General features: G+C 40.1%; 1 protein-coding gene across 11 annotated transcripts in view; it reads left to right on the top strand.

The window, feature by feature from the left end:
* Nucleotides 1-16,080, top strand: part of MAST4 (microtubule associated serine/threonine kinase family member 4) — a 575,926-nt gene that overhangs the window by 262,289 nt on the left and 297,557 nt on the right. The window contains exon 4 of one of the 11 annotated variants that reach the window (XM_050794433.1): nt 8,115-8,189. The exons of the other annotated variants lie outside the window; for them this stretch is intronic. Coding sequence (XP_050650390.1) covers nt 8,115-8,189 — 75 coding nt within the window. The remainder of the gene's footprint in view (nt 1-8,114; nt 8,190-16,080) is intronic. 11 annotated transcript variants of the gene reach the window in all.

The following is a 16,080-nucleotide window of genomic DNA, read 5'->3' as shown; positions in this document are numbered from 1 at the left end:
TTTGTCAATGCCATGATTTCCAAAACACACATATTATCAAGGCTACAAGAAATTTGAACTATGACATGAGCCCAATAATTGAATTTACTCATCTATAAAACAGAGTATCTTAGATATTTTTGATCTTTGTAAAATTGAACTAGCTTTCAGGCAGGGTCTTGGAATTTCAGACTTCAGATCCCCGCGCCTGATTACCGATATGGATTCTGAGGTCCAGGAAGGCTGAGTGACTTGGCCCTGTATATACCACCAGTTTGTGGCCAGGGGGAGAATTGCATCAGTTTCTCTTCCCACTATCCCTTGGAGAACTTCCTTCTCCGTGGAATCTGAGTGGATTCTGTACAGAATGGCTTTTCTACTTTCCTCATGTTGAATAACTTTAAAAGGTAAATTGAAGTGTAACAGGGTTGGGAAGTAAATTTGAATTCAAGGTAAGAATTGCATCAGGAATCCAACCCCAGGGTTTTCTTTTGACTTGAGACTGCAGACCTACAAAAATTACAGTAATGTGAAACCTTGACAAAAGAAAAATCCCAGTGATTAGATATGTGGGCTTCACAGATAATATCTAGTTCACCCCTTCAGCATTTCTGGGAAGTGAGAGCCAGAGGATAAAAACTACTGTGCAGCTTCCCTGCTCAAAGTGTTTGCCTCTCCTCCCATCAGACCCATAGGCACGTCCACAGTGTTTGTTTCTAAAACAGCACATTTTTGAAGGTGAAAAACACTTGCTCTTTAAGAAACTGGGACTGAGCAGAGAAGGAACAAGGGAAGGAGTCACTGTGGTTGCAGCTGCCTTTGACCCAGTGGTTGTGCAGGTGCCTTCTGGCTTCGGTCTGACCTCCAGATCGCTTTGTACCTTTCCCCATATCTCCCTCCTCCTTGTTTCTCTCTTTCTCCTCCCACGCGTACCTCTTTCCCTTTTCCTTTTCCTCTCCCCATTTTTCATGCTTTCTTTTCTTCCCTCTGTACCCTTCCTTCTTCCTTTTTCTTTCTCCCACCTCCTCAGCTGCCACACGTCAGCCCTCTGGTGTCTGGTTGGGTTCAGCCCCACAGGGAGTCCTGGCAGGAGACAGGAGACGAGAAGGAGGTAGAATAAGAGAATGTGATCGAAATCATTGCTCCCTGGCTCCCTGCTGGTGACTTTAGCATTGGGTGGCTGAATGCTTTACTGAAAAAGGAAGGACACCTGTCAGGTGACCTCTTCTCTTTTAGGTTCTGGAAGCAGCTTCCTCTCTTTTCCTCTTCAGGCCTTGGGGTGGAAAAAGAGCCCCACTCCTTTGTAAGTAATCCCTTCATCAAATTCTTCTCAAGCCACCCAATGTGAGAGTTCGATCTGTGTTTTGCAGGAATCCTGACTGAAACACTGAGTACGGTTGAGATGATGATGAGTAACTATGCATTCCACACACACATACACTCTTGCTTCACTGATTGGTTTAATAAATATTTATTGAACACCTACTAAGTGCCAGGTAGAGAACAGATGAGACAAAGTTCCTGGCTTTGTGGAGCTTACAGAAAGACAAACACATACATATACAGTATTACGTCAGGTGATAATAAATGTTATGGTGTAAAGGAAGATGGAGAAAAGGAGCGATGGGTGCATCCCTCTTTTAGAGGAGGGGATATTTGAGCATTCCTGAATGAAGCATGGGCATTCTTTGCAAAATACTTAAGAGAATGTTTTCCAGTGAAGGGAATCCCAGAGATCCTGAGTTGAGAACGTGCTGGGAGGGCTCTGGGAACAGCACAAAGACGAGTGTGGCTGCAGTGAAGTAAGAGCTGGGAGCCGGTGAGCCATAGGAATCCAGACAGGCCGCCAGGCTGGACCCAGAGAGTAGAGGGAAGGGCAGGGGAGGTTTGGGAGGAAAGTGACATGGGTTATCTAATGAGGGCATCTTTGCATATTACGGCATCTGCCCTTGGTGGAATACAGAAAGCAAAAGTAACAGAAGAGAGAGATGAGGCTATTGCTGGAATCTGCATGACTCAGATGGCGTTGTGGGTTGAATTATGTCCCCCCGAAAATACATGGAATTCCTAACCCCCAATACTGCTGATGGGATGAAGACACAAGGAGAAGACAGCCATCTAGAGGCCAAAATGAGGCTTGGAACAGTTTCTTCCCTCAGCCAGCAGAAGAACCAACCCTGCCAACATCTTCATGTTAGACTTCTGGCCTCCAGAGCTGTAAGACAGTTTCTGTTGTTGAAGTTCTCCAGTTGATGGTACTGTGTTACAGCAGCCCTAGCAAACTGACACAGATGGCTTAGATGAGGTTGAGGACAGTAGAAGTAAGAAAGGGCTGAATTAGTAATATATTATGAAGTTAAAACCAGTAGGATTTGCTGAGGCATTAGACATAGGAGCCGTGCTAATTGTTTGGCTCATGAGAGAGAACAGGAGAGAGAAACTGAGATCAAGGGTGAGACAGTAATGTTGACCGCTGAGTCATTAGAGCCACTGGGTAGATGGTAGTTCTCTTTGCTGGAGATGACAAACACTGAGGAAGGTGGATTTGGTGGGCAAAGGTCAAGAATTGGCAAGGGACATGTAAAATTTGCAATCCCTGTTTGACATCTCAGATAGTTGGAGATGTCAAGGAGATGTGACGGAGTCATACATGCCAGCTATGGTGACCATCACACTCTACTGTTGCTGCCTCTGAAACTATAAAGCTTGGACCACTCATTGCCACTGAGGGCCATGCTTTAGAACTGGTTTTTCAGAGGTAGGGTGGGCACCACTGGTTGCACACAGGATTACACTAGTTAATACACAAATAGTTTTAATTTAGCATTTAATATTTTTAAATATGTATAAGGAAAAATGCATATTACAAAGACACATTTTCAAGATGTCATTACATAGGCCATCATTAAAATGAAAGTATTTAAGTTTTTTTTTAAAGTCATCTACTTAAAACTATTAAGAAAATAGCACATGTACTATATGTAATAGTACTTGTAGTGCTGCATGGATATGGGAAAAATTAACAAATGATTGAAAGTTTGGGACACAACTTAAAGCATTTATAATGATGAGTTTTCTAGCCCTGTCTCATCACAATCTAAAGACCACTTTCTTAGGGCTGTTTTTAACTACAAGTCACATCATCAATTCAGTAAGTAAAGATGAGCATTTGTTTGAAAAATCTGGAAATAGGCCGGGCGCAGTGGCTCACGCTTGTAATCCCAGCACTTTGGGAGGCCGAGGCGGGCGGATCACTTGAGGTCAGGAGTTCAAGACCGGCCTGGCCAACGTGGTGAAACCCCATCTTTACTAAAAATAAGAAAATTAACCGAGCATAGGTGGCGCATGCCTGTAATCCCAGCTGCTTGGGAGACTGAGGCAGGAGAATCGCATGAACCCTGGGGGTGGAGGTTGCAGTGAGCCTAGATCGCACCACTGCACTCCCGCCTAGGTGACAGAGTGAAACTCCATCTCAAAAAAAAAAAAAAAAAAAAAAAAGGAAATAGAGTACATTGCTGGTAATTGCTGCCAAAAGTATTGGCAAGTATTGTTTCATGATGTAAAATATGAACGTTACGGTGAAAAAAAGTAGCTGCTGTCTTAGGGTCTGCATTTCAGTGATGGTGGTATCCCATTTTGGTGACTCACTTCTCAAGCTAATTTGAAAAGTCTGAGTTTAACCGGACTTTTCTGGAGATGAAGGAAAATGATCTCTTCTCCTTACAAGGTTATTAATAATAGAAATTTCATAAATTGTGATTAGTTTTATGGGTTTTTAGAAGCCTATGATGTCATAATTGAAAATGTGCTCTACTTCTAAACGGCACATTTCTTTGATGTTCATTTGGGTTTCTGATCCCTATTTTGATATGCTTGATAATGGTTAAATCTCCCTGTCTTACAGATTCTATCAATTGATTTATTTTCATGGAATATTTTTGACTTTGCATAATCCCATATGGCTTTATTTATGTTCAGGGGTCCCTTTAATAGTGCCTATTTGTAATAGCTTTGTTACATTTAAGTATAGTGTTTAGTAAGAGCTTTGGTTGGGGGTGAGATATAAACTATCTCAGAGGTGAGTAGATAAATTTATTCTTCTCTGAAAATGCATGTGATTCTTTTCAGAATTAAAACTCTTTTTTTTGTTTGTTTTTGTTTTTTCTTTTGAGCCAGGGTCTCACCTCATCATCCAGGCTGGAGTGCAGTGCGTGATCACGGCTCACTGCAGCCTTGAATTCCTGGGCCCAAGTGATTCTCCTGTCTCAGCCTCTCGAGTAGCCAGGACTATAGGCGTGGGTTACCACGACAGGCTAGCTTTTTTTTTTTTTTTTTAAGTAGGTCTTCTCATGTTGCCCAGGCTGGTCTCAAACTCCTGAGTTGAAGAGATCCCCCGACTTCAGCCTTCCGAAGTGCTAGGGTTACAGGCGTGAGCCACTATGCCCAGCTAATTTGAATGAATCTTTTGAATGGACTTTTAAGAAGCAGGCTGGTGGGCCTTCAAATACTTGTATGCTCCGATATATGATTTTCTGGTTTTCTAGGCTAGAAATGCCTAATGAAAGATTTTTTTTTAATGGAACTAGTGCTAAAATTATAGATATACTTAGTTTTAAATTTTCCTTATGCTTCTCATTTTGATATAGAATAACTTATACCTGATTTAAAGAATTAGGCTTTTATAAATTGTCTGATGTTAACAACTAAATTCACTGGGCACCCATTATTTCATGCCTGATACATTGTTTTCCATAGAGCATTCTTGTAAATATGTTTACATGATGCAAATTAAGCTAAAGTACTAAGCTATCAGATCTGTAATGTTAGGGGAACAATAATTTATTTAAAAAGTATGATGTGTAGTATTAAGGAATATTTATAATTTCTAAAATGACTTAATAGGAGAAGGCTTGGTAAAAGCAATTAGCATAGAGATGAAATATGTCTCATTAAGTTTCTTCATTATGCACATGTCAACTCTTCTTTTATTAGTCTCTAAGAGTTTATTTACATAACTGAGGGTTGCTTCTTTTATTAATGATAGTTATCCCAGCAAAATGATTTTGGTTGGGTTCACCTAAGCAATAGAATGTGCTTCCCTTTCCACAAAACTAATGGTGAGGAATCCACCCCTTCCTCAGCCAGCTCCCCTTGCAGTGAAGAGCCCTCTTGGCATATGCAAATAAGCCATTCAGTTTAGAGCCCTGTGGGGCTTGCCCAGGTCTAATTTGTTATTTTGCTGATGTTGATGGCATTAACCAGGAGGTAAGTGATAGCAGGAGACTGATGTCTCAGTCTGGAATGACAGTACCAGAGTCTGAAGGCTGTCATTTAGAAAGAGAAACGGATTCTTAAAATTTGGGAAAATGAAGTCACAGATTTTGCCTTTAGTGTTGAGTGACATAATTTAATGTTCTCCTGAACACGGAAAGCTGTGTGAACAAATCTGTTATATGGGATCGTGAATTCCTTATGATATCACTTATGAGAGCCCTGTTTGCTTTTTCAAAACTGTATAAAGTATTACATAATCAAACTGATACAGCTGTACTTAAATGACTAAGTTCAAAGGTTTAGAATTTGTACCTTTCTTGGATGTGTCATAGGATCTGGTAGGTAGCAAGACTGGGAATAGGGAAAGAAAAATATTTTCAGGTAGGATCTCCCTAAAGTGAAGAAGCAGGCATGTTCAACTTCTAAGGAATTAAATTCTTCTCAAAGGTTACCATCTTGGATCTAACTATGTGCACCTTTCCACAAAGTCTCAGTGTCACCAAACTAACTAACTAACTCTCTCCCTCTCTCTATATATGCATACAAATAACCATCACAAACCTTTTTTTTTTTTTTTTTTTTTTTTTAAGCAATAGAATACCAAGTGACTAGTTCATTGAAAATTAAGGTTAGTTTAAGGTATGAGTCACATGGAGAAAAACTTGTGGTGAGCTGTTTACAGTTCCTTTATTTTCACTCCATATGTAATTTATTAAATGACTTTAATCCTCCAGGCTCTTCCTTGTTTCTATGAAGATGTATTACTGGAATCTCTGTGTAAATACATTGATTATTTCATGGCCCTATTTGTTCATTGCGAGCAGACTATTGTTACAGATTTATTGTACTTGAAAATAAATTAGATAAAATGGACACTGGGTTTCAAAAACCTAACCCTTGAAGGATGTGCTTGCTCTCTTTAAACCAGTCTCCTACCTACTGGGAGTTTAAGATTCAGATCCTGGGTTTAATATCAACATCTGCCCCCTGCTGAGTTCATGGCACTATTAGCTAATTAAAAAATAAAGTAACATTTTCACCTTGGAGTCAGAAGAAGAGCAATAAACCACAGGCCCAGGATTTAGTTAATTTGCACATTGACTGTAATTGTGTATTTAATGCTGAGGTTAATTTTTTCCCGATGAGTGGGAGCCTGGCACTGTGCTTTGGAACTCTTAAATCAGTTGTAACCATTCCATAGGGAAGGTTAATAAGGGTGATTAGTTATTCAGATAGATTAATGAGGATAATTATTTATTTACATTTGATAACTTTTAGGTGGGGAAAAAGCTTTAAAACCACCTTCTGATAAACCATTAAGTTGAAAGGAGCACTTTCACATCAAACTAAATAAATAATCCACAATGCTTTTTTTCAAACACTGTATTTCTCATATGAAAATTCCTGATTCTATGGACATGGGAAGACATGCTCGGGTTTTTGCTTGGTTTTGTTTTGTCCAATAGTCAGTAAGTCAATGGAAAGATTCTCTGTTCTTAAAGCTTTGGTACATTTTCTAGGTCAGCAGAGTTTCAAGACTGTTTCCTTGTATTTTTTTCCCAGAGAGGGTAGAGAAAGAATGCATGTTGGCAGGGCGGTTACTAGGAAAAACATAATCCTGACTGGCAATCTGCTACTTAGAACATTTCCTTTTTGAAAGGTAAGCATTATACTGTGAATGCCGAAGCAGTGATTGTTGGCAACTCAAGTGGGTGTGATTGATACACGTCTTAAAAGTAATAGAGCTGTTATTCCTAGAAGAAGAAGAAAAAGAATACTTAAGTATTGTAATATAGAAATTGCATTTTTATCTAAGGAGGGCTTTTCACCCTCCTCTGTTAAGAGAGCTGAGCAAATGCTAGCCCTCATATGAGGGTCATTTCGCTGCTGATGTTGGCTCTCACTTGCATGGGGCCTTTAAGCCCAGGGATTTTGTGAGACCATCTCCTGGCTGCTTTCATCTCCCTTTCCCTGGAGTTGATGCTCACAGTGGGTGGTACTTGCTTCTTAAGTTCTTGTTCACTGTTGTCCAGCTCTGAGAGATGGAGAAGTAAAACTCTATACCATTAATGAGGCCCCATTCCAGACTTCCCTTTTAAATATAGTACCTTGGGTTGTATGTTTGTGTGTTTGGCATGGAATGAATAATAGGAAGGTGTTACGCCTTTCCATGTGACCCATATGTCCAATATGTATACGAGGACGTTAACAGGATTGGTCTTAGGAGAGACTACTCTTTTACATAGGTTTAAATTACAAACGTAATGCTAAATCTCTGTTTCAGCCAATAAAATATAATACGCATTTAGGGGCAGAGTTTATGGTGGCTGTCAGACACCATGAATTCTGCCAGGATGACAGAGAGAGAAGCTTCTCAGGCAGGACACTTGTCATGGTTTGGAGGAAGATTGTGATTTCCACATCATTTTGTTCATATCTAAATGGGTGGCAATTCTAACCCTAAGAAGGCTCTGCAGTACTTTCTGTTATTTCAGAAAGATGGACTTCATATTCAGAGAAATCATGTTTCAGTTTCCCTTAGTGTTTTTGAAATAGAGACAACTATCAAATAATAGAAAAATGAAGATCTGATGGGAAATATCTTAATACTGGGTTGTGTTTGTGACTTTATTACACACATGCTCATACAAGTTTGTTTATAACAAAATAACTTGCACATCACATGTGCTTTTGTGGGGTAGAATGTGTCTTGTGTTTTTGTTGTTGATGTTTAGCTAAAACAAAATATAGTGCCGTTAAACACTGTCCCTCTCCCTTTTCTGACCATTTCTCCATCATCCCACACCCCACCTTCTCCCTTCCCACCTCTCGTTCACTCCCCATCTTCCATTCACTGTCAGGAAGGGCAGCCTCCGAAGAGCCATTTCAACTCAGCCCGACATCGCCAGAGACTAGTGGACCCAGCTACTTCAAAAGTGAGTGTGTCCCGTTGCCCTGGGCAGCGGGTGTGCATGGCGGCACGGTCCCGCTGCGGTAAACAGGGTGTGGGGTTTTATTTATGCTGGTATATTCCAGGGTTTTAGAATATGGATATTGAGAGGAGTCAAAGTCTTCTCTATTAAATCAAGACCATGCACATCAGTGGTATTCTGGTAAGTGTTTAACAACCAGTCCTGAAAACAAAGTAAATCCCTGATGGTAGCATCTGCTGGTTTCCCTGGTGTAGATACTCCCACCCTGGCCAATTTCCAGTACCAGTGTGACATCACTGAACTCAGAGCTGGAAAGAGAGGCCCAGTGGAACACTGTTGTGTAGTTGTATTATGTGGTTTTCCCACCGTATAAATACAATTGACGTAAACCGTCGTAAAACATAGCAAACTACATAGGAAGTGTATCAGTTTTAAGTATCTATTACCCTTGTTTTCAATATAAGATATTTACTTTAAATTTAGACATTTTTCATTCACAATAATGGCAATTTTTAACAAGTGGCTTGGAAAGCTCCTGAAAATTTACCAGGCTGGGATGGGTTGTCTTCAGGGCAGCAGTTATATATTTTACGTACATGTTGAGAATAGTCTTAAGCCAATTATTGGTCATGCCCAATTCTTTTTAATAGTTAGCAGTAGCCAAAGAAAAGTGGCTGAAGTTTTGTGTGAGGATTTGCTCATCCCACGCAGCTCAACTAAGTCTCAGGCCAGTTCTGTGTAACAGACTTTTATTAAACAGTTATTAGCAAATAGGTTTGAAGCATTCATGAAGCCTGTCCCATAAACTCAATGAAGTTCCAGCCTTCTGGCTTTTTTAAGTGCTCCAGTCAAATTTTTCTGGACAGTTCCACTCCAGGTCAACGTGTCAACTTTCCAGAGGCAGGATTCTCTCACCTTTTTAGTGGGCACCAGGGAGTGGGCATCCTGTGACCCAGCTGCTGGACATAAGGCTATTTAGCAACTGAACATCAGATGTCCTGAGGGTACGAACTGTAGACATCCCTAGATTCTCATGCTCTGTTCATACAAGGGTGGAAAATTTTGCCAATTCACTTATCTTAAACACCACTAGTTTCATTGATGGAAACCTGTTATTAAACATCTGCCACGTGAGCAGCAAGCCACTGATTTTGATTTCACCAATGAAAATCCATTTGAGTATGCCAATTAGCAAAATCTCTGGTGTTGACTAAGACACAGATGCCTCTGATACAATGCTAGTTTACCACCCTGGGGAAGTCAATTCTGATTAGGACCACTGACTGTGTATAGGATATAAATTTTTTTTTTTTTTTTTTTTTTTTTTTTTTTTTTTTTTTGAGTCAGAGTCTCACTCTGTCACCCAGGCTGGAGTGCAGTGGCGTGATTTCGGCTCACTGCAACCTCCACCTCCTGGGTTCAAGTGATTCTGCTGCCTCAGTCTCCCAAGTAGCTGGAACTACAGGCGCCTGCCACCATGCCCGGCTAATTTTTGTATTTTTAGTAGAGATGGGGTTTCACCATATTGGCCAGGCTGGTCTAGAACTCCTGACTTCAAGTGATCCACCTGCCTCAGCCTCCCAAAGTACTGGGATTACAGGTGTGAGCCACCACACCTGGCCAGGATGTAATTTTAATCCATAAATATATTACATTGCCTATGCTGAAGTGTTTGAAACTAGACTGCAGATGTCATAGCTCTTTGTCACATTTATTAAGTGTCTAGGGCTTCCCTTCCCGCCGAGCCCCAGACAACTCGCTGTAGCTCAGTAGCGTTGAGATGAAGTCATGGGAGTTCTGTTGATACATGAAGGAAAAAACAGACTAGCTTTGAATAAGTCATATGGTTTCATCATGTAACATGTGAATTTTGCTAACGTAGAGCACAACTCAGAGTACGGCGGGGCCTTCTTGGACCCTGCCTAAGATTTTTCACTAATGAGGCACTAAAATACTGGGTGCATTAAGTACATCTACTGTTACACACAGCGTGCACCTCTTGATTGGTGGTATTTTAAGGACTCAGCTCAGCATGTGCTTTTGCTCCCCCTCTTTCTTTTGTCCTGAATTCGTTTCATTCTGTTTTGGCATTTGCAGAAATACCGTGCCTCACCGTGCAGTGTGTTCTATAGTACACTGTAAATTAGCTAACTTTCTTCTACTGGTGGTGAGAGTCTTTTTGTTGTTCCATTTTGTTTTGAGCAAGAATCATGGCTTCTTTTTCTAGGCAGACTTTAAGAGGAACTCATTAAACTGTCATAGAGAAGATGTCTGTTGCCTTAATGTGCTTTGTGAGTTGGTTCAGCCACATTACCAAATAGGTTTAAAAGGTCACATTCTTTCCTCCTCAAAACACTGCAGTGGTAGAAATTTGAGGAGGGCCTAAAAATGTTTTCTAACATTAGGAAGCCATAGGAGAAGCCACGGTTTGCTGTGTGGATGCATTACTTGGACAGTAAATGGCAAATGGAAATGTGCATGTGTGTAGCCAGTGACCTTTTTTTATAAGCACACTTTGCTTAGATTCTGCACTATGTCATTTTCAACTCAATAACCTGAGCCGTAGTAAAGAATTCTTACAAATTACAGGTTCCTATATTCTGGGGGTCAGTAACAAATTACGGTAAACCAGCTGCCAAATCTTTTGAGAACATTGATTTTATCGTGAGTCTACGTCGAAGTGTGTTCAGATAGAAATGTTTAGCTTTACAATGGCAATATGATATGGTGCAAATAATATACTGGACTGGATTGTATGTTAGACTTTGTCATTAACCAGCTCTGTGGACTTGGGTGATCATTTAACACTGAGCCCCATTGCTCTAGATTTTCTCATCTGTGAGGAGAGTATAAGAAATCTTCCGTTAATCAAGTACGGAATTGTTGCTTTTTTCCACTAAGGCTACTTATAACTAGATATATTACCATTTAGTCTGAGGTTTTCGCCTGGTGTTTCTCAATCCTAAAATCTTTCTACAAATGTCATTTCTTATTCCTTGCACAATATTATTATTAGGCAGTCTTCTCTCAGTATCTTCAGAGGAAGTTAATTTTTAAAAGAGAAATTACTTTAAAGCTATAGGGGAAATATGGAGCAGAAATAAGGGACTCATTATTTTACTCAAGGAGTTGGCTTTTTTTTAGCCTGGTTTTTTTCTTTGTCTTAGAAAGCCTTTTGTGCTTTGAGTATAGAAAAACAAGCTTTTAAATCTGTTTTATTTGAATAAGAGTAAAGGGTTAGGGGAAAACAAAGATAAGTATTATGCCTCTGATTGGCTAAGCTTGTCTGCTGGGAATTTCTAAAGTGCCTTTCACTTTGAGAATATGCTCACCTGTCTGTCCCTCAGTATGAGCGCTGTAATACAGCAAATGAACAAAGAATGAAGCAAAACGGGCAATAGGAATAGTAGTTCAAAGACCATGGAGCAGTTATTTGTGGAGCTGGTAAAGGCCTCTGTTAAATAAAAATCTATTTGATATGGGAGCATCAGGGACATGATCTGGTGGACAGATGAGAACACGAGAGTGTACAGAGGATTAGTTTTCAAATCTCCTGGCATTTCAGCACAAAAGAATGATGAAGATTTATTCTACATGGGCTGTCATTTTACAGTGGAAGCTTTGCTGATCCAGAATAAACAGGTTCATAAAGATGGTATGAGATTTTGAGTATGTGAGAGCAAATAGTGGTAGGCATAGCATCTGATCAATTTCAGAACCCGAAAGTGTTGTAACAGTCTACCCTTCTTTGAAAAACAAACCAAACTACCCAAATTCACAGATAATCCAACTACCAAAAACCTTCATATAATTCTAAAATACATTATTTCTGTCTGCTGTAGGGCTTGAAAATCTTTTATCCTAATTCTCAGCAATTTCTTTACTTTTCTCTAATGATAACAAGGTTTCTAAAACCTGGGCTTTCCTGCTGGGAAAATCCGCCCAGAGCTATCTCAGAGCAGATGGTCTTCTTTTCTCACTACTGTAAACCTTTTAGGATTGATCCTTTTTTTTCATTTTTACCTATCTGAAGAATAAGTGTCTTTGAGACCTTAGAAACCCACTGTTCACAGGGAACAAGAAGCTGTCTTGGCCGGAGTTCATAGTTGCATAGATGATATAATATAAAGGTAATGGAAAATCAAGGAATTGTGTTTCTGTCTGTAGCATCAAAAAAATAGGTTGATTTTTAAGCACTAAGGGGATAGGCTTTAAAATATCTACATTTTTGAGCCTTATTATGCATTGAGTTTCTGGATGGTAATTAACACCTTCCTAGTCTTAGGAATTTCAAGTGTTAAAGAATAATTTCTTTTTCAGAGGGTGCAATACTTGTTACTATATTTAAGGACATAGAAAGATGAGGAAGGGATTGGAAGACTGGTTGCCATAATTATTCTGGGAATATTTTAGTCACATAAAATGTACTTTGTAAACTTTTTATAAAGGCCTTTAGGGATGATAAATTTCTAATAGAAAATTCTGAGGCAGCTTATAGTTTTTCTGTGTTTTTACATCAGTCATTTATAAATTATCTTTGGTCCCAACTAAAATGAGCATGAATCTCATTTCTGAAACTTATTAACCATGACTTTGAGTCAATTACTTAATCACCCTGAGAAAATCACAGCTTCCTCATCTGAAAAATAGGGAACAAAATAATCTCAATCTCATCAGGTTATTTTGAGGATTAAATGAGATAATGCATAAACAGTTTTTACCACATGATCAGGCACTTAATGAGTACCAAACTATAACAATCTTTTAAGTTATGATTACTGTTACCATAGTTATTTGGTAATCATTTTTTCCCCTCATTTGTAAATAAGTGGTTAGGACCACATGATTGTTGAGGTAAAATGTCTGCATTATTAAAAGTCTATACAGTTCTATGTATTTTTATTTTTTTAATAAAAATAATTGTAGAGACAGGGTCTCACTTTGTCACTCAGGCTGGAGTGCGGTAGCACAGTCATAGCTCAGTGTGATCTCTAAGTCTTGGGTTCAGGTGATCCTCATGCCTCAGACTCCCAAGTAGCTAGGACTACAGATACACACCATCACACCCAGCTCACATTTTTATTTTTATTTTGGTAAAAACAGGGTCTTGCTATGTTGCCCAGGCTGGTCTCAAACTCTGGGGCTCAAGCGACCCTCCTGCCTTGGCCACCCAAAGTTCTGGGATCAGAGGTGTGAGCCACTGTGCCTAGCCCCAGTTCTACTATACGTTTCTAAAAATTGCTTATTGTACACTCAGCAGTGTGTTAGCCACGGAGGAATATAAATTGCAGTATTTAATTCTTACCCCCTCAAGTGTCATTTAACTGGCACAAATAAATAAATGAAGCAGAGACAGTAATGAATTGCCTGGTAAACACTCTCAGTGCAATGTTGATTTTGAGTGGAAGGAGATCTGAGTGGCAGCCAGAGAAGGTGTCCTTGAGGTGGTGGTTTTCCATGTGGGCCTGGAAGGTGGGATGGGACTTTTTAAACAGCATGAGCTTAGGCATGTCCATTATGGGAATGCATGCAGTAGTCATTGGTCGGGCCAGGAGACAGGGGATGTGACACAGGCCGAGATGAGATGGAAGGTATGCTCCTGTTGTGGCCCTCTGTGGTGGGAGACACTGCAGCTCTGAGGTCATGTGCCCTATTTTCAAATTCTGTATAGCAGCTATGAAGCAAAGGGAAAATCTTTTATCTTATCAGTACAACGGGGGAAGTCACACCATGTACCTCATTAGGAATGTTATAATTAGATGATCTGGTGAAGCCATTCCACAGAGTGATCAGGCTGTTTTGGCCTAAGTACAGCCAGTACTGAGTTAAATGAGAAATAGTCTGCCCTATGGCCCAGCAGCCTCAATCCTAAAGAGGACGTGTTTGTGTGAGAACATGTACCCAGGTGTCTTTTGGAGCATTGTTGTGACAGAAAGTCAGAGGTTTTGTGGGCGTTGACAGTTGAGGGTGGTTGGGTAAATGGGGGAATGTCATAGAGTACCATTTAGCCATTGGAAGCAACAGCCCGAAGGAACACGCAGCAATGCGGATAGAGCCTAAAACATATCACTGTGTGGAACCAAGCTTAAAACATCAATTCTTCAGTATCATACTTTTAATGTCAGTCAATTAAAAGTACACACCACACAATGTACATTTTATAGGAGCATGTGCAAATAGCTGAATGTCCATCAGATATAGAGAAAGATTGCTTGGAGGCAGGAGGGAAGGGCCTAGGACTGGAAAGTAGCCTTGCAGATAAGTAAACGGATGAGTGATTGAGGAGTAGGAGTCAGCCTACTCTCTCCTCTACACTTGGACCTCCACAAGGAGAAATTGGTAGGCAAAGAAATATGACATAAGGGAGGCTTAAATGCTTGAGAAGTGGATGCAGCCACCTGTAAGGTAAGTACTGCTATGGGGAGCAATGGGGTAGCTAATACCGACATAGTACTCACGTGGGCCCAGCATACTCCCAGCTGCTTTACACACGTGTGAACCACTTTCATCTGCACAGCAACCTGAGGATTTTGGGTACTGTTAACACCATGTTGCAGATGAGGAAACTGAAGCATGGTGAAGTTCAGTAACTTGCACAGGGTCACACAGCTGGTCAAAGTGAAGCCGGGATTCAAGCCTGATTAGTCTGGCTTTAAGCCCCTGTTCTTAACCACTAAGCCTTGCTGACTCCTGATGGATGTAACTAAAGTGGAGATGAGAGGTAAAAATGCCTTCCACAGGTGGTACCACTGGCACAGGCCTGGCATTCGCAACTACTTCCTCTCTGTGGAGGCTGACCATTTTCTTTCAGTGTGTGCACATGTATATAAAACTTCTTATTGAAATATAATATAGACTCATTAGTGTACAGTTTGATGAATTTCCACACACTGAGCAAGATCAAGCAACGCAGAACAAGATGGACAGCCCTGAAAAACTAAGGAAAACAAAAACGTCTGTCATCTGTACTAGGCACTAAATTATGATGCTGGAAAACAACGTCGTGAAAAACATAAGCCTTTAAAAGTAAAAACAATAGAAATGTAAAACTTTCTGAAATTGCTAGAGATATCAGGCGTTCCTAAGGCATAGAAAAAGCCCCTCTACCTTTTCATTGATTTTTTTTTTTACTACAGTTAGTTGCTTCTGTTATGACTGGCCGGGAGGCATGGATGACTCATGATGGAAAGCAGAAAAATCTCTCAATGAATTTAAAGGCAGCCTCCTGTTATCAAACGATAAAGCAGTTTGAGCTGCAAGCGTTAGTTAGACATAAATAAATAGATAAATACCTATCATGATTGGATCATAAGGAAGACCTTGCAGTGGCCAGATAAATGAATTTTCTTCTCTCCTGGTCATTGTTTAACTCTGTAGGACAACTATCTTAGATGTTCAATGTCGATTCCTGTGGGCCACATTTGGCAGTTTGCAGGACAAAGCTATGACAATGTGTATCACACTAAAAGGATAATGTTTTCCCATATTTCAAATGGTCAATTCTATGTCCAGAAAAAGTGTCATGTTGTGTTTTGGGGCTACTCTTAACACATCTTCTACCTACCTGGCAAATTTGTACACAACAATTTCAGAACCTTTGGGCAGTGAGGTTAAATAACTCACACAAGATCCCAGAGCTAGTAAAAGGTGAAGCTAGGATTCAGACCAGTTAATCTCTGTACTTTGCCGTCATAGCCTAGTCGTTGCCACCAACACCTAGGAAGGACTGGGCCTCTTTCCTGGGGCACAGACTGTGCTAGGCAATGCAAGATTTCTCAGGGTTCAAGAGGAAGGCAACCACTATACCATCATTTTTTCTCTTTTAGTCTGAAGTAATCATGATGTTCTTTATACCTAAATGCCAGAGAAATCTTTTGTCCTAGATACCGCTCTT

This window comes from Macaca thibetana, chromosome 6, assembly GCF_024542745.1.
Source record: "Macaca thibetana thibetana isolate TM-01 chromosome 6, ASM2454274v1, whole genome shotgun sequence".
NCBI classification, from domain to species: Eukaryota; Metazoa; Chordata; class Mammalia; order Primates; family Cercopithecidae; genus Macaca; species Macaca thibetana.
This window is presented reverse-complemented; position numbering and strand designations above follow the sequence as displayed.